The sequence below is a fragment of the Scylla paramamosain genome, chromosome 35 (genome assembly GCF_035594125.1).
Source record: "Scylla paramamosain isolate STU-SP2022 chromosome 35, ASM3559412v1, whole genome shotgun sequence".
Lineage (NCBI taxonomy): Eukaryota > Metazoa > Arthropoda > Malacostraca > Decapoda > Portunidae > Scylla > Scylla paramamosain.
In genome coordinates this window covers 2,202,953-2,228,746 of record NC_087185.1, presented here as the reverse complement: position 1 = coordinate 2,228,746, position 25,794 = coordinate 2,202,953, and the positions used below count along the sequence as shown (strand labels likewise).

Genomic DNA, 25,794 nt, shown 5'->3' with positions numbered 1-25,794 from the left:
TTGCCTGTAGGACTCTTACAGTAGAACCCTTGCCTGTAGGACCCCTTGCCTTCAGGGCCTTTGCTGTAGGACTCTTGCTATAGGACGCTTGGGATGTGTTGCCGGAGCGCTTTGAGGGACACGGAAAGCTGGCGAGGATAATGAGGAGTCGGAAAGCCCCTCCTGCATTTACATCTCCAGCCAAAATGTTCTGGCGGGGAAAGGCGGGAATATTGTGGGTGAGTGGGTGCGCTTCATTCCTGCGGTCCCTAATGCCATGCGGGGATGATGACGAGTTATTGATGGTAATGTGCTGGTTTGTGGCTCCAGCAAAGGTCACCAAGAGCCACAAAACTCAAGTACGAAGGAAAAAGTATATATGTATTCTCTCGTTTTCAATACACTTACGATTTTCATTTCTCTGTCTCTCTCTCTCTCTCTTTGTCTTTCTGTCTCTCTTTGTCAGGTAAGTCTCTGTTCTTCTCTGTTTCACTCTTCTTCATTGTTTCTCTCTCTCGTTCATATAAAACTGAAGTCTGACAAAAAAAATAATTATCTGCTCTCTCATTCTCTCTGTTTTTCTTGCTCTCTCTCTCTCTCTCTCTCTCTCTCTCTCTCTCTCTCTCTCTCCTTAACGGCTAAATCTCTGTTCTTCTCTCTGTTTCTCTCTTCTTCATTCTTTATCCCTCTCGTTCATTTGTAAAACTCAAGTCTGGCAGAAAAAGTAAATATCTCTTCTCTCCTTCTTCACCTTCTCACAATCCTCCTTCTCTCTCCTTCTCTCCCTCTCTCGTCACTCGCTAGATATCTGTCCCTCTCCCCACTCTCACAATTCTCTCTCTCTTTCTCTTTCCTTGCGCACAAAAATCCTGTCTCCCTTTCTTTCTTCTTCATATTTCCTTTCGTTCACTTATCTCCTCCTCCTCCTTCTCCTCCTCGAAAGAGACGAAAGAGAAGAGATGCATCGCGTAGGAAGGAGGAAGAGAATTGGGTATTAGAAGGAATCAAGGTGGAGTGAGTGGAGGGTGAGTGGACAACAAGAGGACGTGACGAGGTTTGGTCTAAGAAGATTTGATTCCTGGAAATTTGATTAAGTGATTCGTTTTGTCATTTCCAACTTGTTTTCTTTTTTTTTTCGTCTCGTTTCTCTTCATCTGTCACTTTTTTTTCTTTTATTTCCTCTGTTCTCCTTTATTCTCTCTCTTTTCACAGTCTGTTCTTTCCGTTATTATCTCTAGTTGTTCATATATCCCTCGTCTTTCATTCTTTCATGTCTCCTCTTCGCTTTTTCATCCTTCTATTTCATTTCTCCTTTTCACTGTCTATTCTCTCCACGTGTTTCTCCCTCCCTCTTTCCAAACCATACTTTTTTCCTTTCTCTCTTCATCCTCTCGTTTCATTCTTCTCTTCACTTCTACTTCCTCCTCATTTCTGTTTTTCTCTCCATCCTTTCGTTGTATTTATCCCATTCCTATTTTACTCTTCTACCCTTCCTCCTACCTATTTTTATTCCCATCTCCCTTCCTTCTCTCTCTACCATACCTTTTATCCCTCCACCCCTTCCCTCACCTGCATGTCCCCCGTGGCTGCCTGGTCCCCTTGTCACCTCATGGAACCACACAGACCATTAACTACTCAAATAGCATCCACCTTCTGCCCCTGTCGTCTCTTTCCCTCTTGTTATCCAGCCGGTTATTGCACACTGGATGTCGTCTGGCTGTTTAGTCCACTTCCGCTGAGACTATCACTCGTGTGCTCATCATTCTGTCCTATCACTGTCTGATATTTGTACCTTTTAGTTGTCTGGGTTTTTTTTCCATCTTTTTTTTGTAACTAATCTTGGTTTGTTTGTCTCTCTTTCTGTGTTTCTCTCTCTGACTCTTATTGTATCTATTCGTGGTCTTTTTCTCACTCTCTCTCTCTCTTTTTCTCTTATAATTGTCTTTATTATTTGCACCCTTCAGTTCCTTGTTTTTTTTTTCTCTGTCTCTCTCTCTTCTTTATAATTAGTCTTGTTCTCTCACTCTCCCTTTCATTGTATCTATTCTTAAAGTTTTTTTTATCTTTATTTCTGTCCTATCACTGTCTTTATTATCTAACTGTACGAGTCCTTTAAGTTGTCTGTATTCCTTTCACTCTCTTTCTATAACGTTAGTCTATTTCTCTTTCCCTCTCTCTCTCTTTTCTCTCTATTTCTGTCTTATCACAATCTTCATTATTTCTACCTTTTACTAGTTTCACTTTAGTTGCTTTTTTTCTTTCACTCAGTCTTGTCTCTCTATCTCTCTCTCTTTCTCTCTCACTCTTTCTCTCTCCCATCATATCTCTTCTAAAAACCAAGCCCTTTTTTCTCTATTTCTGGCTGTTCACTTCCCTCTCCAAATGATCGTGTCAACTTGAGATAAGTGGCGTGTTTTGTGTGTCATTTTTCATGCCTCCCCTTTCATCCACATACCAACCCAACCCAGCACGTATTTGTACAACCATTATGGCCTCAATCACCGCGTTTCTCGGTATTCAGTCTTAAGAGAGAGCTAGATTGTTCTTTCCTTTATTATTTAAGTCTCTGCCATGCAAGGTCTAGTCTCGATGTTAGGAAGTAATGCGTCTTTGATTCCACGCTTCGATTTCTTCAAGAGTGGATGGAAGATGTCGATGAAATGTTCTTTCGTTTATTCTTTAAGTTTCTTGCAGCCAAACTCTAGTGTCGTTGTTTGGAAGTAACGTACCTTTGATTCCACGCTTCGTTTTCTTCAAGAGTGAGTGGGAGACGCAGCTGGAGTGTTCTTTTCTTTATTCTTTAAGTTTCTGGCAGGCAAACTCTATTATCACTATCAGCAAGCAACGTGTCTTCAGTGCTACACTTCAAGTCTCGTTTTCTTCAAGACTGAACGCGAGACGCCGCTGGAGTTTCACTATTGCAGTCTTACTTTATCTTATCGTGCAGGGCCATTATGGAAGGGTGCTGTTAGGTGCAAGTTACGGCCTCATTAGCGTGACTTCCGGCCATGAAAACTGGGAAGAACCGGGAAGATAAACTGCGGTAATGTTTTGTCTTTGAGAATTCATGTTCACTGCGAGGGATGGAAGAATGGAACGATGGAGGAATGGATGGAGGAAACATAAAAACAGTATCAGAATTGTTTTATTGATGTGAGCAAAGGAGAATTTTACACATTTAGTCTTCCTGCTATTAAGTCATTTCCATCTCTCTCTTATCAGTGGGGTAACTATTTTGCGGTCTTGCGTCTCGTTTCGCTGTGCTACCGTAAGTCACAGGACCACTGACTCAGGAGGAGCGGCAGCAGGAGAGCTTTGTCCTCGAGTCGCTGCACCGTGTCATAAACTCATTATCCAAATTGCAGACTTCAGTGACAAGTGAGGCGGTAAAAACGAGCTGGATTAATACAATTGGCTGTGACAGGAAGCTCACGGGGAGAGAAAAAAAAGATACAGACCCACAAAACGCAAATAGATCATCACCCTTTGCTACTCCTTCTCCTCTTTCTCCTCCTCCTCCTCCTCCTCCTCCTGAGCCCTCCACTAAGCTGTCCTGTCTCTAATGCTTGTAATTAGCGTAGCATACTAAAATAAAACAGCTTAGAAAGGACCTGTGTATTTGTTAATGTTTGTATTCCTTTGTGTTCCTTTGTAATCCTCCTCCTCCTCGTCGTCCTCCTCTTTCACAACTCTTCTACCTTCACTTCTCCCCTTCCTCCATTGTTCCTCGCATCTACTCCCCGACCACCACCACCACTATCACCACCACCACCTCCTCGCCCTCCCTTCACCCTCCTTATCAAACCATCTACACACTTGTCTTGCCGTCATGCCTCCCACCTTTTTTTCATTTTCCCAGTCATGCCTCTCATTACTCACCATTTTCCTCGCCCATGCCATCCATTGTTGCTCCTTACCATCGCGTCCTCACTTTTTACTCCTAAACCAGCTTAGCCTTCCTCCCTTGCGCTCTAACACGTCCCATATCTCACTCACCCCAAACCGGCCCTGTCTTACCTTATAGAGCCACGGACGTAGGCCATTACAGGGTCTGAAGGCGGTGGAGAAACATACTCCCGACGTGTATTTTCTTGTAGCTGTTGTAGATTTACCTTGACTAGTGTGTTTGGATTGATTTCTTAAGTGCGAGAGGGAAGGAGGAAGGTATTTGAGTTAGATGTATTGAATAAGGCGATAAAAAAACATATTGCTGATGTGTGTTTTCTTGTAGCTGTTGTAGATTTGCCTTGACTAGTTTGTTTGGGTTCATTTCTCAAGTGCGAGAGGGAAGGAGGAAGGTATTTAAGTTAGATGCATTGGGGAAGGCGACAGAACATTACCCAGTGGAACCTCTTTTCACAATGGCAAAGAAAAGAAACATTCCTCACGTGTATTCTCTTGTAAGTGTTGTAGATTCACCTTGACTAGTGTGTTTGCATTCATTTCTTAAGTACGAGATGGAAAAAGAGAAGTATTTGAGTGAGATATATTAAGAGAGGCGACAGAAACATACCCAGTGGAACCTCTTTTAATAGTGGCAAAGGGGAGGAATGATTTAGTTAGTGTAATAATTGAACATCTTAGGAAGTTTAAAAGTTGATAATAGACAAGAACAAGCGTAGGATACAAGTCAGTGATGGATAGAAGGCATAGGATAAAAATGAAGACCAAGATCAAGAGGTGTATAGGATCGACCGTACATTACAAGCTGTGAATGTATAAAAGGCTCACGATACAAGTTAGTGATGGCTAAAGCAGGCGTAGGATACAAATTGGTGTAGGAAATATTTTAGTGCTGAGGGACTCAGTGACAGATAAATGGTGATGAAGGCAGTACGTTACTCGCCTCACACGCAAGAGCCTCCCCACTCAAAACTCACACGCACAGAGACGCAGCACGCAGCCACAGAGTTCCCTAAACCAATCACCGCCACAGTGCGTTCCTGCTGTAATACATATTATTTCCTGGCCGATTTTCTTCCTATTGGCAAAACTTCAGGGAACCACTTTTGACCTTTTGAGACTTAGAGATACAAATCATGGAGCGTTTGTCGTCAAGAGGTTTGGAAATAACACCAGAATACCTTGAAGTGATGCCAGGATAACGAACAGCTGTACCAGGATGGCTTAGAATGATCCTTTTCACTTTTTTTTTTTTTATGACAAAGCGTGTTGTATTAAATTCCATGCGGGTTAATGTCTGCAGTAGTTGATGGGATGAATGCTACGGCGTGCTGTAGGGGAAACTCTTGGGTCCTTTGCTGTTTTTTTTTTTTTTTTATGCCGGAAAGTGTGTGTTTTGTTAGCTTCTTTGTGTTTGAAAGATACGTATTCCGTGCAAGATATCGTGTTGCAGGATTCAGTCACTAGACACTGCCTGGCGTGCTACTAGAAAAGTCTTTGGTTCTTATTTTTTTTTTTATGCCAGAAATTGTGTTTTAGTAGTTTTCTTACGCTGGAAGGATATTTACTCCCTGCAGGATATTGTGTTGCAGGATTCACAGCCAATAGATGATGGTTGGCGTCCTTCCGTGCTACGATTTCACCCCTTATTGTCGGCAATTTTCAAGGAGAAGTTAAAATTACCTTAGATATTGACGGGAAACGCTCGTAAAACAGTGTATTTGCAAGTAACACAACTGTGGCTACAACAGACGTGAGTGTTGTGTTTACGGATAGCAAATGGATCGTAAATCAACAAAGATATTCCGGCGTTGTGGATTTTTGTAATTTTTTCCTCCTTCGATGTTTTTACGATTGTTAAATGACGTAGTTAATCCTTTTCCTTATCGCCAGGCCTTTGTTTGTTTATGAATCAATGGTTCTTGACTAGGCAATGAATGTGATTATGTTCTTTGTGGATAGGAAGTGGTCTCTGCCTGCGTGCCTGTGTGTGTGTGTGTGTGCCTGTGTGTGTGTGTGTGTGTGTGCGTGTGTGTGTGTTGAGGGTAACGCCATCTGGAGTCAGTATCTCAGAGCGAACAGTCAAACAATTGCACTAAATGACTTGGTATCAAAATAAGCATGTATGATAACAGAGGCCGCCACTTCGCTAACTCAGTCTCGCTGCAACACGGGAGATACAAAGGTTAAGGAACTTTACGTGTGCTTGTTGCTGTGGTCTTTCAATACGAGTACGTGTAGGCATGGTGGGTTCTTTCAGTGTCCCTTACTTTTCTATATCTCTTGTGTTTGTTGTTGTTTTATTACCTTCGTGTTTATCAGCTGTGGTCTTTCGATAGTGCTGTCTTGGTGGTTTCTTTCAATTTCCCTTATTTATTTATTTTATTTATTTATTTTTTTTTTTATATCTCTTGTGTCTGTTTGCTGTTTTTTTTTTTTCTTACTCTTTATCAGATGTCTTTCGATGCGTATTGGCTTGGTGGCTTCTTGCAGCTTCCCTTTTCGTGTGTTTGTGTTATGTTTTGTTCCGGAAACCTTCGTTATTGCGTATTTTATATTTTCGACTTACTAAGTACTTTATACAAATTTCTAGCTTGGGTTTCTTTTCAATAGGACACTTTTTTTGTTTTGTATCAACCTGATCTTTGGTTTTTTTTTAAAACGTCTATCTTTTTTCCCGGAAAGTGTGAAGGATTTTTCATATTTTTACTAAAGGTTCCTTTCTGCAGGGCACTGATCTTTTCTATATCAAGTGAGTCTTTCCTCTTTCAAATCGTAAGCATTACTTTTCCCGGAAAGTCTAAAGGATTATTTTTCCTCAGAGAAGCGTAAAATTTTCCTTGCCCATGAGCGGCTTTTACTTTGTTCAATATTTTAAGTGTCCGTTTTACAGGAAGCTCTGTTTGAATAGGTGCACTGCCCTGCTTTAAGAGACTTTCATTGAGATCCTGCATGTTATTATCGACAAAAATGAATATGTGTTCCGTCCGGCGAGTTTGAAGCACTACCATTTGGCTGCATTGAAATTAGATCGGGTTTCCTGCGGACTGCCTTGCTCGCTGGTTACGCCGTGAGCTGCTCGTCTCCCCGTCACCCCGCAGGGAGGAAACATGGGGCCATTACAGATTTCTTCCACAGAGGAGCACGTAAGCCATAAACCATAACTACACTCCGTTTTTTTTAATGTAAGAGGGGCACTGGCAAAGGGCAACAAAAAGAGCGTAAAAAAAAAAAAAAAAAAACTCACACTGAGGTAGCAATTCCAAAAGAAAGATCAAAAGGATCATGCAAAACTAGAGCTTGTCTTGAAACCTTCCTTTTGAAACAGTTCAAGTCATAAGAAGGAGGAAATAAAGAAGCCAGCAGGGAATTCTAGAGTTTATTAGGTTGGATGTTCTCAGGCGTGTTTCAAGGAGTACCTGCATCCTTTTGATTTCGTATTGAGAGAGAGAGAGAGAGTGAGACAGAATGGACTGACGGTGGAGATGCAAAGGATGGAGTGACAAGTTAAGTGTTCTCAGGCGTGTTTCATTGTTGCTTTAGTATCTGCATTCCCCTTAGATTTAGAGGTACTGAATGTGAGGTAGAGAGTGAGACGGATGATCTGGCGGTGGAGATGCAAAGAACTGGAGTTAAAGATACCACAATGAACAGGAATAACTGGAAAATTAGTATACAGGGCTACAGAAGCAGAGTTAATTGCCTTTATCGAGATGTTTCGGTTTAAATAAAAGTGAAGTCTGTGAAATGTGAGTCAATAGTAGAAAAAAAAAGTAAAAATCCAACTAGAAATAAAAAGAAATAAAATGAAAGACCATCTATAAGACCTCTTGTGAGTGTCCTAGCGCTCTCAAAACACCCAGACACACACACACACACACACACACATACACACACACACACATACACACACACACACACACACACACACACAGCCCAGGACGTTATGGTACAGAAGTGTCCCCTCGAGGTGTTTGTCGTGGGAGCTTCAGTGAATGTTTTGCCGGGTGGTGAAGACTCTGGTTTTTTGTGGCTAACGGACCCGGCACTGCTCCAGGGGCTGATGTGCTCCCCTGCCAGGTACTGCTAGAGGCCCCCAGGTTAGTGGTGCTGGGTCCCGTATGTAAAGTCTGTGAGTGTTTATATTTTAAGATTCAGAGTCCCTGTTTCTGGTATTGATTTAAGGAAAGAGAGAGAGAGTACCGATGGTCACCGCTCTTATCTTTCGAATAGAGCATGTTGGTATTCTAGCTTCTGTGTCATATCATACAATTAACCCTTTCACTGCAATACAAAACAATGAACAGCACTAGAAGCAATGCATGGAATCTTTACAAGCATCTACAAGAAAGAAGGATATTAAAAAGAATAGATTTTGCAATTTCTACCCAGTTTAAAAATTGAGAGGTGGCTGTAGAAGAAGTAAAGATGTCTCAGAGTGATAAGTAATTATAGAAAGATGGACCAAGTAGCAGTGAAAGGGTTAAGTGGGTTTTGTAGTGGTAATGAAACAGGATATAGCAGAACTTTATTTTTTTAACGTTTCAACAACTGTATTCCTCAAAGAGCACTGGCGCCGCTTCTTTTAGTCTGTTTGCTGCTTTGTTCCTTATTATTTTCCTTTTCTTAATCTTTCATTGGAGAATATTGAAGTAAAATGAGCGTTTCTTATCAGCTCTCATCATCACTTTCACAGTTAATTGTTTCATTGCGTAAGTCTCGATCTCAAAAAACATCATATAGATTTTTTTTTTTCTTACGGTCATATTTTACGCCTCCACAATACCGCACGAATAACGGTGTATGAAAATGGTGGGTTTATGTATGAAGGCGTTGAGCACGTGCGGGGCGTACAGACACACAGACAGACACACTTGAGGAACAGAAAACGGGGAGGTCGCACGATGCACCTGATGGGAGGACGTGAAGCCATTGAGTAAACTGTATGTATCAGATATATGCTACTCAGGCCAATTATTATTACTATTACTGGCCAAGACGATGCACACACACACACACACACACACACACACACACACACACACACACACACACACACACACACGGACGCCCCTTGGAACCCTAGCGCAGTGCCGGGCCCTTAGGTGCTAGTGGTGGTGGTGGTAGTGGTGGTGGTGGTGGTGGTGGTGGTGGTGGTGGTCCTCTCCCTCGCTAACGTCAGCTAATAACGCGCCTCCGCCCCACTTATCATACATTACCTCCCCTGATGGCTCCTGTGCTGCAATTTCTCGCCATTTCTCGCCGCTATCGCCGGAAATACGGGGTTGCCTGTCGTAATGAGTCGGGTTTCACAAAAAGGCAGGAAATTTACGGCATAATCTGTCAGGATCACCGCGACGCTCCGAAAAGTGCAGAGCGATGCGAGTCCACACAGCTTCGTAGAGGGAGAGGAGAGGTCCGAGGGAGGGATGATGATGACATTACGAAGAGTGGAAGTATGCAGTGATGAAATGTCCCGCCGTGAAAACAGTTATTAGTGGCAATTTGCAGATCATACTTGACTTTTCTTTTGTGTGTGTGTATGTGTGTGTGTGTGTGTGTGTGTGTGTCTGCCAAAAAAGCACCAAACTGCTTCTACTGACGAGGCGACTATAGATATCATTAGCCCAATTACAGGACACCCTAGCCGCCTCCTTCAGAAAGCACCGGGCCGGCTCCCTCCTCCCCCCTCCCCCCTTCCGTCCTAATGGGGTCTGATGGCGCTCCTCCGTCCAGAGTAATTGGCCTCAGATAACTTATTATAAAACCACGGAAGTCTGCGGTGGGGCTTTACGGTGGCGAGTACCGGGAACGAGGCGAGGGAGAGAGTACCGGGAGAAGAAATGAACACAGACACACACCAATCAATGCAAGACCGTGTGATGTGAATAAGAACAGAAGAGGAAGAATACTGAGAGAGGGTACTGGGAGAAGACATGAACACAAACACACACCAATCAATGCAAGACCGTGTGATGTGAATAAGAACAGAAGAGAAAGAATACTGAGAGAGGGTACTGGGAGAAGACATGAACACAAACACACACCAATCAATGCAAGACCGTGTGATGTGAATAAGAACAGAAGAGGAAGAATACTGAGAAAGGGTACTGGGACAGGTAACTAAGAATGAATACCGGATGAGGATACCTGGGGAGGACCCACATAGGCACACTAACCCAAACACGACCCTGTGACATAAGAAATAAGACCAGAATGAGAAAGAAACGAGAGAATTAAAGGAACAAAAGCACATTGGAAGCTTGCCAGTAAGTGCTGAGAAAATGGTGGGAGTTTGACAGACACACTTACCGAGACAAAAAAAAATCTTGATATGAAGAAAAAGATAAGAAAGAGAAGGAACAGAGAGAGACAAGAGAAGAAGCTCGCCAGTGAGTGTCTGAGCGTAATAGTGGGAGCTAAGGAAGACTCCGGCACTGTTTTTCTTAGTCTTTTTTCACCGTCCAAGTGGGAAGGATGTTGTTGTGTTTTTACGTTCCCCCGAGGCCAGTTTCCCGTCAGGCGCTCTTATGTAGATGGCAGTTCATGTTGTGGGTGTTATTCTCATATTTTTCCCTGTCCTATCCTTGTGTTTGTGGAAGTAAATAGGTTCATGAATAATCAGTTTGCTCAGAGACAGGGAGAGGGAGAGGGTCGAGGAAAGGAGATATGCTCAAGGACTCAAACGTAAAAAATTGTTAAAAATGAGGCAGGTGTTATAATGATGCAGGTGATACTGAGAGGTAGGGGTGGTGAGGGGTACCGTGAGGCTTGTCAGGACCCCCGCAGCGTCAAAGGTGTGAGGGAAACGCTTTTAAGGACTACCTCCCCCTTTTTCCCTTTCATTTACTACATCTTCACTCCTTTCCATCACTTTCTACTTCAGTCTTACTTTATTTTCCTGTTTCTCTCATCCTTTCCTTCCTATCTGCCTTCCCTCCTCTTCTTTCTGTTTTACTCTCGTCTTATTTTCCTAGTTCTCTTCCTCCTCTTCTTTTCTTTACTCTCTATTTCACCTTCATTATTTTCCTAGTTCTCTTCATTCTTTCCTTTCTTCCTATTTTCCCTCCTCTGCTTCGTTTCCTCTCTTATGTTTCCTGTCTCTCATCCTTCCATTCCTTCCCTTCCTACCTTCCCTCCTTCCCTCCTTCACTTTCTTCTCACCATCCTTCCCTACCTTTCTTTCCTCTTCCTTCATTCTCTACTTCACTCTCCTAAATTTCCTGTCTCTCTCCTTCTTCCTTTTCTTCCATCCTTCTTTCCTCCTCTTTCATTCTAACCTTAATTCTCATCCTTATTCATATTCTCCCTTCTCTCTCTCCCTTCTCTCTATTTATCGCTCTTCTACATCCTTTCCAGATTGCTTCTTATATTTTTTCTCTCTTTTTTCTCTTCTTCCATCAGTCTTTGTTGTTTCCTTCTTTTTAACCTGGTTTCACTCTTTTCCCCTTCTTATTTTTTTTCCTTCTTCCTTTCTTTCCTTCATTAATCATTTTTACCATAAACCTTTTTTTTTCTCTCCCTCAAAAGTCTTTCATTCATTCATTTTTTTTTTCTCTCTTCAGCATTGTATTATTCTTTTTGACAAGCATTTATTTTAGCTACATCTATTATATTTCTTCCTCAGGCCTTCATTTTCTGTTATTTATCTTCCACTATCTCTTTGTTTTGATAAGTTACGAACTATCTTCCATCTATTTCTTCTTGCTTTTCTCTATGGCCGTATTTACTTCTCTTACCACGCTCTTGTTTATTTCTTTCTTATTCTTGCTATTTTTACTCCTTATTCCACGTGTTTCTTGTTATTTTTCTTCATTCATTACATTTATCTCGTCTTTATCCACTGTTTCCTCCTCTTCGTATCATTAGACATACATTTATCAACACTTTTACATCTCTCTTTTGTTATTTTCTTACGTAAGAGGGGCTCTGACCAGCGGCAACAAAGAGATGTAAAAAAGACCCACTGAAGATACAAATTCTAAATAGCACAGTCCAAAATTACGAGGAAAAGTATATTGTTCTCTTTTGTCTCCATTTAATCACCAAACAGATTTATCTTCAATATTTTACGTCCCTTTCCTCGCCTCGTTCTTGTTGGAGACCCCCGCATGTGTGACCAGTGGAGAGAGACGAGGCGCTGAAGACAAGCCACTGTACTCTATAATGTGTTTCTGGGAATTTTTTGTGCCTCAGGAGCTCCATTCATCGGCCCAGTCCTTGTTGGGTCTTCATGTTGCCGCTATTCACAGTAGTGTTTTGAATGAGAGAAAAACACAATCGCACAATCCAGGGCACGGCGGGGCATCGATGAGTCTCCGGGAGGTGAAATGGTTCTCTCTGGTTCCTCAATGGTTCCTCCCCACGCTTACAATACGGCCACACCCTCCCATCCTCCTCCTCCTCCTCCTCCTCCTCCTCCTTCTCTTCCATGTGTCTCAGACCTTGAGCCATTCACGATTACTTATGTGAATCTCGTTAACTGTCTGGCATCTATTATCGTTTCTTCTGATGGGTTGTTAGCCTTGTTATTGTAGTCTTGTTGGAGGCGCCCCGCTGGTGACTCGATGGTGGACGGCCTGCGGGGACAGAGAGACAGAGGCGGAGTGCCACAAAGAGCAAAGTGAAGAGTCCTGCCTCGTCTTTCACCTTTGAGCTGTCTTGTTAGTAAATAGCGCCTTTGTCAACCTTAGATAAAACGCTGCACTGCTAACCGGAAGAGGACCTGGGCTATTTCACCGTCAGGAGGTCCGCGGCGGGGCAGGCAGGCAGCGCACTCCCCGTCCAGCGGCGCTAAGAATTCAATTGAGGATGTAATCTCCATAACTTGTCTGTTAATATCAAGCAGTAGTGGTTAACGAGTCATCATCCCTAGCCGCTCCTGTGTTACCCGCCACGCCGCTCCCTGCATCCCCTAACTGATTCCCGCCGGGGTGTGGCTGACGCGTATGTCTAGCGGCGCCTCACAAGTGGTTCCGGCCTCACCAGCTGGCGGGTGGGGAGATTACAGGGTCGCGTCACGTCTGCATAAAGAGATCCGGGGTTTTGAGTCCCCGCTAGCCCCTTCTGGTCCCCGCTAGCCCCTCCTGGTTCTCGCCGCTACGCCCTCCGCTGCCCCCGCTCCCCCAGACCACCTGCTCGGGAAAGTGTTGCGCCGACCTGTTGATTAAATGTTAATATCAACTAATGACTGTAATGAAGGCGATTTATATAGGCTGGAGTGGCGGTGGTGGTGGTGGTGGTGGTGAGTTAACAGTCTTTTATAATGGCTGCTTCCTTTGGCTTGTAAGAGAGAGAGAGAGAGAGAGAGAGAGAGAGAGAATTTTCATATTTTCCAAGTTGTATATTCCCACTTACCTGTATAAATTAATCAAACCGTACCTTCATTCTTTTAACAGGTGAAATATCGTAAATTACTAATAGAAAAGGTAACAGCAAACTAATTAACCTGTATTTCTGAAGCCAAGTGCCTGCATTACATAAACAAATATTTAGTCCACCTGCCTGCACACCTTGATTACGGTTCAGGTGGGAGGCTTAGACCATACAGGTGAGAGAGGCTCGGGGTACTATCTTTAGTCATCCGTCCCGCCAGGTGTGATAATTGTATGTGTTTATTTCTTTTTATTTATTTATTTTTTCTATAGTTTCATATCCTAGACGTGTGTGTGTGTGTGTGTGTTTCTTTCTTCACTCCGTCTTTCATTCCTATCTTCATTCTTTCTTCATTCCTTTTTATTTCCTCCTTAATATTAATGTTTCTCTCATTCCTTCCTTTATTTCTTCCTTAATTCTCTCTTTTTTTCTTTTTTTTCTCCTCTCCTCATCCCTTCACTCCTCTCTTATTCCTCCCTCATTCCTTCCTTATTTCTTTTTCTTCTTTATTCCTTCCTCATTCTTTCCCCATTCCTCCCATTCCTTCTTCCTCCATTTACTTTCACCCTTTCCTTACCCTCTCTTCTTTTCCTCATTAGCACTTCTCTCATTCACTCCCTTACTTTCTCTCTTTCAGTCATCCCTCACTTTATCATCCTCTCACTCCTCTTCCCTCCCTCGCGTCGCTTTTCCTCCTCCCGCCGTGACAGGAAGGGAAAAAGTGGCCAGTCTGAGGGTGAAGTGACCGACGTGGAGTGAGAAGATGCCGGGAAGCGGAGAGAAGCAGTGATGAATGGATTATATGAAAGTAATGGTCCATAAATTGTGTGGGGTTGATTACATAGCGATTATTTTGATTACAGGGAGCTTGCGAGGTGGTGGTGGTGGTGATGATGGTGGTGGGATGTGTAACTGTAGGATTAATTTGTTTTACTGGGGTGGTTGTGCTGGTGGTGGTGGTGCTGGTGGTGGTGGTTGGGTTTAATTTAATGTGTGTGGTGGTGTGTGGTGATGCTGGTTTAGTGTGGTGGTGTGGTGTGGCGATGCTGGGTTCACTGTGGTGGTGTGTGGTGGTGTGTGGTGTATATGGTGTGAATGTGGTGTGGTGAGGATTGTTCAGTGTGGTGTGTGGTGCGGTGATGAGTATACAAGGTGATAACTAGTGTGACTTGTATGTCTGCTGAGTACTGCAATAAGCACTAGAGGCGAACAGAGTGACAAGAAAATCCAGCATCTGATATTTGCCTTGATACGAAAGTCATCGATTTTTTTTTACCTCGATAATAAGAAACTCACTCTAAACACTGTGCAGATGACAACATAATGCAGCGCTGTCCAGAACAAACACAGCGTTACACCACACGCCTCAACATCATGAAACCTACCTTGTATTTACCTATGTTGATCAAATAACCTGACATCCAAAACTTGTAAGAAGAATAACAAGTAATGGAGTCAAATTTAAAAACCAATTCAGCATTCTGCGAACGAGTTATCCAGGTGAGAATAATCTAGTCCTGTTATATTTCCTTCAGGTGATGTGGGGATCCAGGGAGGTCCTTCGTGGAGGTCCTGAGGTAGTAAGGATCTTAGGATATGAATATTGAGGTCCTTTGCTGTTCTTTGCTTTATATTCCTTCGTCATTTGGCTTTTCTTTGGCAGTCTTTTGGGAACTGACACTTAAATGGGTCTTTTTTTTCTTTTTTTTCCTTGCATAAAAAAATAAATGAGTATCCTTCTTTTGTATTGTTTTTTTATTCCTTTATTCCTCCTTCCTTCCTTCCCTGGTGGTTTTTCTTCATGTTCTTATTTTTCTTTCTAATTATTTCTTTTATTCCTTTATCTACTTTCCTGAAATCCTTTGCTTCATATTTTCTGCATTTTTAGTATCTTCTCCTCCTCCTCCTTCCTTCTCCCAGTTCTTCTTTCATTCACCTTTTCTTCATTCTTGGCATCTTTCATTCTTATCCCTTCTTCTCTCAGTTCTCCATTCGTTCACCTTTCTTCCCTTTTTATCGTCTTCCTTTCGTATCCTTCCTTGCCTCACTTATTTCTTATCTTCATCATCTTTGTCTATTTATTCTCTCTTCTCTCAATTCTTTACCTCCCCTCCCTTCATATATCTCCTCTCACTTCTTCTATATATCTCTATTTTCCCCTCCATTCTTAACACCTCTCCTATCCTTCCTTCTCTCAATTCCATACGTCAACCTCCATCACCACCCACCCTGCCCTCCACTCGCCTCCAGCACCCGTCACCTCCTCAGTCTCTTCCCCCCCCAGTCTCCCCGCCAGATCGAGTAATGATGTATGCTGCGCGGGTGGCTAATAACACCCCCTCCCGCAGTGGCTTCCGAATAATTAGTCCGGTAATTAGTGGCGCCATTCAATTAGGTGTAGTGATGATAGGAATTAGGAAGAATGAGGAGTGAGCTTCCTTGGTCCACTGTAACGGCGTTCCCCTCACGTTTACTTTGGCCAGGTGAGAGGAACTGTCTGTAGGAGGAGAGAGAGAGAGGGAGGACAGATAGATAGATAGATAAATGCATGAATAGATAGTTTTGATCAAAGCTTACATGAAAACCATACAAAATACATTACATCATTATCCATAGCATAAAAACATAAACAAGCAAAAAAAAATAAATAAATAAATAAATAAACAAAAAACAGAGATTAAAAAACGCACGGAAATTAAACAAAACACTTTTTATTTTATTTGCCTAATGTTCACAGAGTACTTAGCAGCTTCCTGGCCCTTCATACCTGCCCGCTAGACTCACCTTCACCCCTCCCACCCCCAGGTAATTACTCAACCCTCGCCACCTGTCCTATCTCAAGAGTTCCCTTTGTTACGGTTTCTATCTCCGTCCTAATCGCATCCGGCGCCGCCAGTGGGGTTTACAAGTAAGTCATTAAGTAATTCGCATCATCGTAAGACTCCGCCATTAGCAGCGTCGATGCAATTACGATAAAGGAGAGAAACATATCGTGCTTCTCTCGTAAGGATGTAGGAGTAATGGCCGCTGTAATCCTGCTTCGTGTTTGGTTCTGTCCTTCGTTTGTTTACTCTGGCAGGGGATTGTGGGAGTGTGACTGGAACTAGATCCTGGTGCTTCTCCTCCTTCCTCTTCCTTCTCTTTCACCTCTTTTCTCTCTCTCTCTCTCTCTCTCTCTCTCTCTCTCTCTCTCTCTCTCTCTCTCTCTCTCTCTCTCTCTCTCTCTCTCTCTCTCTCTCTCCATGTTTTTTTTCATAATTTTCTTCTTCCACTACTACTACTACTACTACTACTACTACTACTACTACTACTACTACTAGTACTACTACTACATTTTCTTCTTTCTTCGTAGTAGTAATCATTATCTTGTCCTCACATGTTCTTGTTATCTTTCTTCTTTTTATCGTCGTTTTTTGTTATTATCGTCCTCCTCCTCTTCCTTCTCCTCTTCCTCCTCTTCTTCCTCCTCCTCTTCCTCCTGCTCCTCTTTTTTTCTTTACTCCTTATACAATATCATATACTTACCATCCATTATCATTATACAGACTAATAGGAGTGTATGTTATTGTATTTTCAGAGTCCACACCCCAGCCACCCCTCCTTCAGACACTCCTGCAGCTCCCACGATGTCAGCGAAGGACTGTCCTGTGACCTTGAAGGATGAAGGAGGTAAGGAAATGTTTTAGTGTTGTAGTGTGTGTGTGTGTGTGTGTGTGTGTGTTTGAAATATGATTATGAATTGGTCTAAGTAGGTTAATTACTTGTTTATCATTAGTATATCTTTTTGTGTCTTTTAAGTATAGTAGAAAGTGTATGAAATGTATTGAATTGCTGTAGTATTTTGTAAGTAAACCGCGTGGCTGTGAAATATGATGAATAAATTAGTTTACACTTAATTTATTCATTTATTCATCATTAGTTTATCTTTTTTGTGTGTCTTAAGAAATAAAGAGAATGAAGTGTATTGGAAATGTTGTAGTATACTGAAATTAAACCGCGTGGCTACAAAATATGATGAATGAATTTATTAGTGGGTAAATTATTCATATATTCATCATTAGCATCTTTTTCCTGTCTTTCAAGTATTATAAAGAACATATTACACGCGATTTTGATTATTATTGGCAATACTTGTATTATTTATTCTTCTTATCAGTATTACATTCAACCATTATAATCTTGAATTTCACACAGGAGATTAGGGATTCAAATCATAACAGATGGCGTTGTTATCATTTTCCACACCAGTTTAAGTACAAGTATCTGTATAAGTATTAGTATTCCCATCAGTGTATTACTCTATGACCACGCTGCTTCCTTCCTTTGTAATCTCAATAAGAGTCATGTCATGCTGCGTTTGTTTCCTCTCCTCGGAACACTTAATAATAAACACTAACTCCTTTTCATTTACCTTCTGACACGTTACTCCTTCATTACATTTGCCACGCGCAATCATCTCTGAGACAAGCAAGGGTACTTAAAGTTTAGTCACTCGTGGGGTCTTGAGACTGGTGTGTGTGTGTGTGTGTGTGTGTGTGTGTGTGTGTGTGTGTGTAGCCGCTGTTCTTATGTATTCGTTGTTCTTATCCTCTGGCCAGCAAGGTAGTGAGCGAGTCCTGGTGAGCTGATCATTAATAACAAGCAAAGTGTGTGTCATTTAGCTATTATGCACTTCCTGTTAGGCCACAGCTGTCTCGCGTGGGCCTCATTCTAGTACACGTCTCTCTCTCTCTCTCTCTCTCTCTCTCTCTCTCTCTCTCTCTCTCTCTCTCTCTCTCTCTCTCTCTCTCTCTCTCTCTCCTTTGTCTTCTTTCTTTCTCTTTTCTTCTCTCTCATGCATGTTTCAATTTTTTTTCTCGTTCTTATAGTTGTTGTAGTGGTAGTGTTGTTGTTGTTATTGTTGTTTTGGTGGTGGTGGTGGTAGTGGTAGTTTTTGCCGTTGTTGCTGTTGTTGTTGTTGTTGTTGTTGTTGTTGTTGTCGTTGTCCTTCTTCTTCTTCTTCTTCTTCTTTTTCTTCTTCTTCCTCTTCCTCCTCCTCCTCCTCCTCCTCCTCCTCCTCCTCCTCCTCCTCCCCCTTTTTCCCCTTCCTTGACAAAAATCTATACGACTGAAGTACAAAAAACGAAAATAATCCAAGCTTGTTCACATTCAATCAATAACACACACACACACACACACACACACACACACACACACACACACACACACACACACACACACACACACACACACACACACACGCACCGCTGACACGCCGCAGAGACACAGCCAGACCCCGAAGTTTCCAAACAGAGATAAATTTGCGTGTCAACAAAAGGTATAATTTATCAGATTAATACTTTCCAGCTTAGAAATGGCGGCTGTGCTCTGTTATTTCCTTCATTTCAGCCAATTTTACAGCCATTTCTGTTACGATTTCCTGCAGGTCTCGTCTCCCATTACGTCCCTCCTTCTGCCTCGCCTTCAGCACCAGTAGCGATCGCCGGATTTACGCTTTCCCTAAACAAACCCGTCATTGATATCAGAATGTTTAAATTACAGTGCTATTTCTATTGGTGTATCATTGTTGAGTGCTGTTCATTGTCTTGGCTGTCCTTCTTCCTCTTCCTCTTCTTCCTCCTCCTCCTCCTTCTTTTCCTTGTGGTATATTTTGTTAAACTGTGTGTGGTGAGATCTGGGTTGTCCTTCCTCTTCTCTCTCTTCATCCTTATCCTTCTCCTCCTCTTTCTCTTCCCTCTGGTGTAGTGTGTGTGTGTGTGTGTGCGTGTGTCGACCAGCATCTCTCATAAACACGTGTAAATTCCATTTCCTGACAAACTTAGCATTCCATAAAGCGAAAACTTAACTCGTTTGGCGTGAGACTCAGTGCTTTGTCTCCCTGTCGTGTTTATGTGACCAGACCAGCGTGACCTTACTGGCGGAGACGCTGAAGAAGGAGGAGGAGGAGGAGGGAGATAGCGATGGGAGGACTGGGTGGATTGGGTGGCGATAGTGGAGATAAAACTAGTGGTGGTGGTGGTGGTGGTGGAGTGAGAGGTGAGAGTCAGAAGGTGAGACGAAAAGAGACAAGGCTTATGACGTAACCCCGTAATTCTGAACAATAAAGGTAATGACGTTGATTACCTGATAAACAAACACCTGAGAGAGAGGGAGAGGGACACACACACACACACACACACACACACACACACACACACACACACACACACACACACACACACACTCAAAACTTATGTCACACGCTTTTCCCAGTCCGTGCCACCACCTCACGTCCCACCCTGGCCATTACTGCTTCACTATCACCGGGAATTACAGCGAGAGAGCGTGGCATTCACACTCCTACACGGGGAAGTCGCACTGATAACCCGAGAGAGAGAGGGAGAGGGAGAGAGAGAGAGAAAGAGTGGGAGAAAGAGAAAGAGGAAGAGATTAGCACCAATGTCCCCAGTCAGTTCAGACAAGGCTCTTCTACTTACGAAAGAGGAAGAAGAGAAAGAGGAGGAAGAAAAAGAGGAAGAGAAAGAAGAGGAGTAGAAGTAAGAGGAAGAGGAAGAGGCGAGTACCAGTGTCCCGAGTCAGTGTTTCAGAAAAGGATCTTCTGTTTACGAAAGACGAAGAGGAAGAGAAGAAAGAGGAGAAAGAGGAACAACAGAAAGAGGAAGAGAAAGAGAAGGTCAGTATTAGTGTCTCCGGTCGATGTTTCAGACAAGACTTTTCTACTTACGAAAGAGGGAGAAGAAGGAGAGAAAGAAAAAGAGGAGGAGGAAGAGAAAGAGAAGGTCAGTACCAGTGTCTCCAGTCAGGCTCCTCTCCTCACACTGCCCCTCCATTCCTGCAGGCTAATTAAGCACGAGAAGAGGAAATTACACCGTCATTTTCACACTTGGATTATCAATGGAGAGAATTACGGTTTCCTGATTGTAAGCCACGCGTGGAAAGTGAGGCTTGATCATACAAATTTCGTCTTGTTCTTAGGAAAGGAACGTGCAGGCGGTTTCTGTAAAAAGGGCATTAAGTATTAGTTTCTTTCCACACAGGTGATCTAGATACCTGGATTCTCTTACCTGTCCAGCGATCATTATTGATACTCTTGGCTGTGGAAAGAGTGCGTGTTGTGTTGTATAGTGGTGAAGGGAATGGTGATTAAGTGGTATTGGTGTTAAGGCAATGCTAGTGTCATTGTGGTTGCTTTGGTCTCCGTTGGTCTGTTTGTGTGTCTGTTTCTGTCTCTCTCTCTCTCTCTCTCTCTCTCTCTCTCTCTCTCTCTCTCTCTCTCTCTCTCTCTCTCTCTCTCTCTCTCTCTCTCTCTCTTGCTCTCATTATGTCTACGATTACATGAAAGATTTACTACCATTTATTCTTTTGTTTTGCTCGTTTGAATAGTAACATTAACCGCACCACATCACAGCCAACACCTCACTTACCGTATGTTCTCCGTGCCTCGGGTGCTTAAAGAGTAACATTACCCCCCGCACATCACAGCCAGCACCTCACTTATGTCCCGTGTGCTTAAGGAGTAACGTTCCCAGCGAAATCTCATGAGAAAAACACTAATATTTGTAGCAACTCTCACAGACTACGGGGGGAGAGAGAGGTGGTGACGTTGCAAGACACTGAGACGGGGGTAAAAAAACGAGGAAGTGTTGTGATTTGCTTCTTTGTGTTGCTGGTTCTGTGTTTGTTTGTGTGTTTGTGTTGCAGAGGGAAAGGCTAGACAGTGAGGAGAGAAGGAATTGTTGTTTTTGTTTTGGTCTTTTGTTTTGTGCTTCTCGTGCTTTTCTTGGTGGTTATGTTTGTGTGTTTGTGTTTTTGTTTGTGTTGCGGAAGGAAAGACCAAACAGCGAAGAGAGCATGAATTATTGTTTTGCTTTTGTTGTTTGTGTTCTCGTGTCTTCAAATCGTCATTGTTTTCACTTTACTAACATTTTCGTCCTTACTTTCTCTCTCAGCTTGGCATTATCTTCACCCTCACCTTCATCACTCTCGTGTCCTCTCCCTCATCCTCTCTTTCGTCCTCGCGTTATCCTTGTCACCACTCTTACCTTTGTCACTTCATCCTTGTACTTGTCCTCTCTTTCTTCCTCCTCCTTGTCCTCGTATTATACTTCCCCTCACCTTTTCACTCGTCCTCTCTCTCTCTATGCCTCTCTACTTGGTCTTTCCACACCTACACACCACCACCACCACCGCCATCACCACCGAACACCAACACCAGTTTCCCTCATGGTCAGAATCGCCAGAATGCGCAGCGATTTATGGACAATTTGTGTTTTTGCAAGTTGCGTGCGCTGCGCCATTTCCGAACAGCATTACTCGGGCCAGCCAAGGTGTATAATATTGTATCGCCTTACCTGTAATTGAACCGCGACTCCACTGTGTTCTCTAATCAGGTAAAAACCATCCATTTAAGTTGATGAATGTTATTTTCTTATCCAGAGGCGCTGCTGAACTAGAAGGTAAGACAGAGAGGGAGACTGTAAACCTGCCCCTTTTCTCTCCCTCTCTCTCTCTCTTTAAGGATGCAGGGTAAGAGAGAGAGAGAGGGAGAGAGACAAGAGACGAGAGACACAAACAGAAACAGACAAACAAACATACAGACAGGAGCAGAAAGAGGGAAACGGACATGGAGAGAGAAAAATACTGGTAGATAGACAGTGAGAGAAACAGACAGACAGACAGACAGGCAGACAGACACAGCCACAGAAAAACAGATAGAGAGAGAGGGATAGAAAAACAAACCCAAAAACTGAAAGAGGAACAGAGAAACACACACACACACACACACACAGACACACACACACACACACACACACGTGGCGTTATCACAAGTCCTAGTATCAAAATGGCGGAATCGTGCTGGCCTGAGTGTCTGCCTCTTGGATAATGCATAGGAATGAAGCAGCGGGGACGTCCTTACCTAGTCCTCGCCTCCTCTTCCCTGCCTCTCCCCCGCAGGACACGAGGGGCGAGAGTCCTTCTTGCAATCTCCTTCAGGAATCTCGAAGCGAAATCTGACGGAGGGGAAAGAGAAACAGGAAAAAGAAAGGTTACCAGAGAGAGAGAGAGAGAGAGAGAGAGAGAGAGAGAGAGAGAGAGAGAGAGAGGAGGGAGAGAGAGGAGGGAGAGAATGGAAAGGAAAGAGAAACAGGGAGAAAGAAAGGTTACCAGAGAGAGAGAGAGAGAGAGAGAGAGATCCTGTTTTGTAGAGAACCCGTTAGACAAGACTAGCCGGAAGGGACGGAGAGATAGAGACAGGAAAGAAGAGAGAGATAGCGAGATATACACAGAGACAGGAGGGAATGCAAGGACAGGAGACAGCCAGAGAATTAACGCAGGAAAAACAACGAGAAGAAGCGGAAACACTGCGTAACGGAAAACAAACAAACGAGAGGAGTTTGTCTTTAATGAGCCAAACTGTTGCTTGTCAATACTATCCCTTGATCATTGTTATCTATAAATATCTTGCCGAGGAGACTGCCGGTGAATTTATCTGCATATCACCGTTAGATATGCGAGAACCGACACACACACACACACACACACACACACACACACACACACACAGAGAGAGAGAGAGAGAGAGAGAGAGAGAGACGCTGTACTAAAAGGCACGAGGAGGAAAAAGGAAAAATGGAGAGAATCGTGGAATCGTGGAGGGAAAATGGAGGAAGTTTGAGAGAATAAACTTAAAGACAAGAGGAAAGGAAGAGGAAAAAGAAGATTCCTGTGTGTAGATGAAGAGGAAGGAGAAGAAGAGGTAATGTACAGAAGTTAGATACTGAAATAGAAGAAAACAGGAGAGGAAGAAAAAAGCTAAAGAAAATAAAAAGTAAAAAAAAAATTGCTGTTTCATCGGATGAGAAAATTTTCCGTGAGGTGGGAAATGGGACGGCCTGTGAGGGTCTGCTGCTGCCTTCCCTTCTGCAGGACACGGGAGCCTTCAGGAGGGCGTTAATCACACGAGTAAACAGCCTCATTAACACCCCGGGCGGCTTCGGGGGTGATGGCCGGGTGGTGGCGGGGTGATGGCGGTGGACGGGGCTAATCTCTGTAATTACACGTAAGGTCTGCAGGGGTGAGGCATAATTAGAGGGAGTAAATTTCATAATTATGCTGCATGCGTGACTGTCTCATTAGGGTCAACCTCTTTTTTCCTCCCATTCACCCTCTCTCACTCTCTCTCACTCTCACTCACTCTCTCCCTGCGTTTATTTTCCTTTCTCTCTATCTTTTCTCCTTTTTATGTGGACCTAAAGATAAGATATAATTTCTCTTTTTTTTTTTCTCTCTCTATTAGCGTTTTCTTTTTATTTTTTTTTATTATTCCTTTTTTTTCTTTCCTATTCTTCTTCTTTCTCTTCTTTCTCATTATCTTTTTTAGTTCATTGTCTTGTATTCTTCGTCTCACTCGTCATCTTTCATATTCTCCTTCTTTTTCGATTTTTATCTATCTCCTTGTCCTCCTCCTCTTTCTTTTCCTCGTTTTCGTTTTCCTTTTCGTTTAATTCTGCCCTCTTATTGTCCTCTTCGTTCTGTTTCGTCTCTTTTGCGTTATTTTTGGATGTCTCTTTGTCCTCCTTGTTTTTCTTCTTCTGTTCCTCTCCTTGTCATCTTCCTTGTCCTTTTCTTGCTCCTTTTTCCTCTTCATCCTTCTATTTGCCTTTTAATTTTCACTAGCCTCTTGTCTCCTTTGTCCTCGTTCTCTTTGTCCTCCTCCTCGTTCCCTTCCTTGTCCTCCTCGTCCCTATATTTGGCCCCTTTGTCCTCCTTGCCTTCCTCATTCTCCTCTCCATTTTATGTTACCTTTTTGCCACTGTGGAATGAGCCTCCGTCCCCTCACCTGATATCTATAATCACTCCGCCATAACAAGTTACTCACCTGGCGCTGGCTGTCTGTAAACGCTCGGTTCAACTCCTATCAGTGGAATCAAGAGTAATGAGAAGATTCAAAAGGTGATAACTTCCAGATGTGATCGTTCATGGTGACGTGTTCTGAAGCGCTTTGCTCTCTCATTGCGGCTGTTTTCAAAGACTACAAAAGTGATTTACCTGTTTTTCAAGAGTGTTTCTCCCGTTATTGATGTAGAAATCTTGTTATTCTGCCACTAAATCGGTAGAAACGCCTTTAAAAACCAGTGTAACTTCAACAAGAGGCTTCTGGAATTAGTCGTGGTGTTAGTTGAAGCGTTTTAGAATATGGTGAAGTATAAAACAAGTGACAAACGTATTATAGCTTAGTGTTCTTTATGTTTCGTTCATTTGTCTTGTCTATCGTGTTCTAGCAATTGTTCCGTAACGTCCTGTGAAGTTTTATCTCGCCAGGAACCGGTTTTTTCCTCCTCTTCTTCCTCCTCCTCCCCCTCCTTCTCCTCCCCTTCTCGTAATTAGTTTCATGACCGAATCACTTTCTCTCGTTGTTACCGAACCGGGTGCTATCTCTGGCTACTGGATGTGTGGGAGGACCGGAGACTGCGGTGTGGTGTGGTGGTGTGTGGTGTGATGCCTATGTTTGTGTGTGTTGTGTTTTTGTGGTAGTGGTAGTGGTGTGTGGTGATGGTTGTGTTTGTGGTGGTGTGGTGATGTGTGTGAATTTATGTGTTGTTATCTTCATCCACAAAGCACGCAGAAAATTCCACCTAACTAAACAATCTTTCTTGTCCTTCACCTTCAGACACCACCACAACACCCACCAAACACCTCACACAGGACACACAGCTCCTCTTTCTCGCCTCATTACAACCCACACCTCATTGTAGTAAAACCATTCAACACACCTCAAATTCCTTCACCTCCAGTCACTCATACCCAGAATCCTTCATTTTTTACTCATCTCATGCTATTTTAAGTCTGATATTATTTTAAAACACTATAATTACACATTGTTATATTAAAGTCACTCCTGAGCATCGTATCTCTCTATAACCAACAGTCACTATTACTTAATCAAGCCCAACGCCCATTTCTTCCTTCCCTCCCCTCTTCTTCCCCTCCTGCAGGTTCGCCGCGTCAGGGAGCTCGTCTAATGGGTTGTTACTTCCTCCCTCAGCAGCACGAGCGTTGATTGGCCCATTGTGCGCGCCCGACCACCACCGCCACTCTTGTATTGATGGATGGCAGCCCGGTTTTTCCCGCCTTGTTTATGTGGTGTTTGATTTGTGGTGCCTGTGTGTGTGTGTGAGTGTGTGTGTGTGTGGGAAGCCAGCCATGTTTTGTGTATTGTTATTTCAGGCGCACAGACAAACACTACGTAATTTAGCATAAGGTTTTCAAGAGGTGCTGTTTTGAAGTCATGTTTGTTGTGATAGAGAAAACATTCCTTTGGTGTTTTTATATTCCGTCTTATCATCGTCATTCTCTTCTTTCGCGTTCTTGTCCTCCTCTTCCCACACAACGTATGGAAAAATAACATCCTAACTCTGAAGAAAGTCAATATCGGACAGTAACAGAGAAAACCATCCTTCTGATCTTTATATTCCATCCCTGTCCTCCTCATTATCCTCGTTTTCGTTCTCGCCTTCCTACACAGCGGCAGGAAAA

The 25,794-nt window shown here is 43.1% G+C and overlaps 1 protein-coding gene across 3 annotated transcripts in view; it reads left to right on the top strand.

Annotated features, from left to right (window-relative positions):
- The window catches only part of LOC135090553 (uncharacterized), a 250,821-nt gene that overhangs the window by 208,192 nt on the left and 16,835 nt on the right, over nt 1–25,794 (top strand). For all 3 annotated transcript variants that reach the window (XM_063987406.1, XM_063987404.1, XM_063987405.1), the window contains one exon: nt 16,835–16,926. In XM_063987406.1, the coding sequence (XP_063843476.1) occupies nt 16,835–16,908 (74 nt within the window). In that variant the 3' untranslated portion in view covers nt 16,909–16,926. The remainder of the gene's footprint in view (nt 1–16,834; nt 16,927–25,794) is intronic.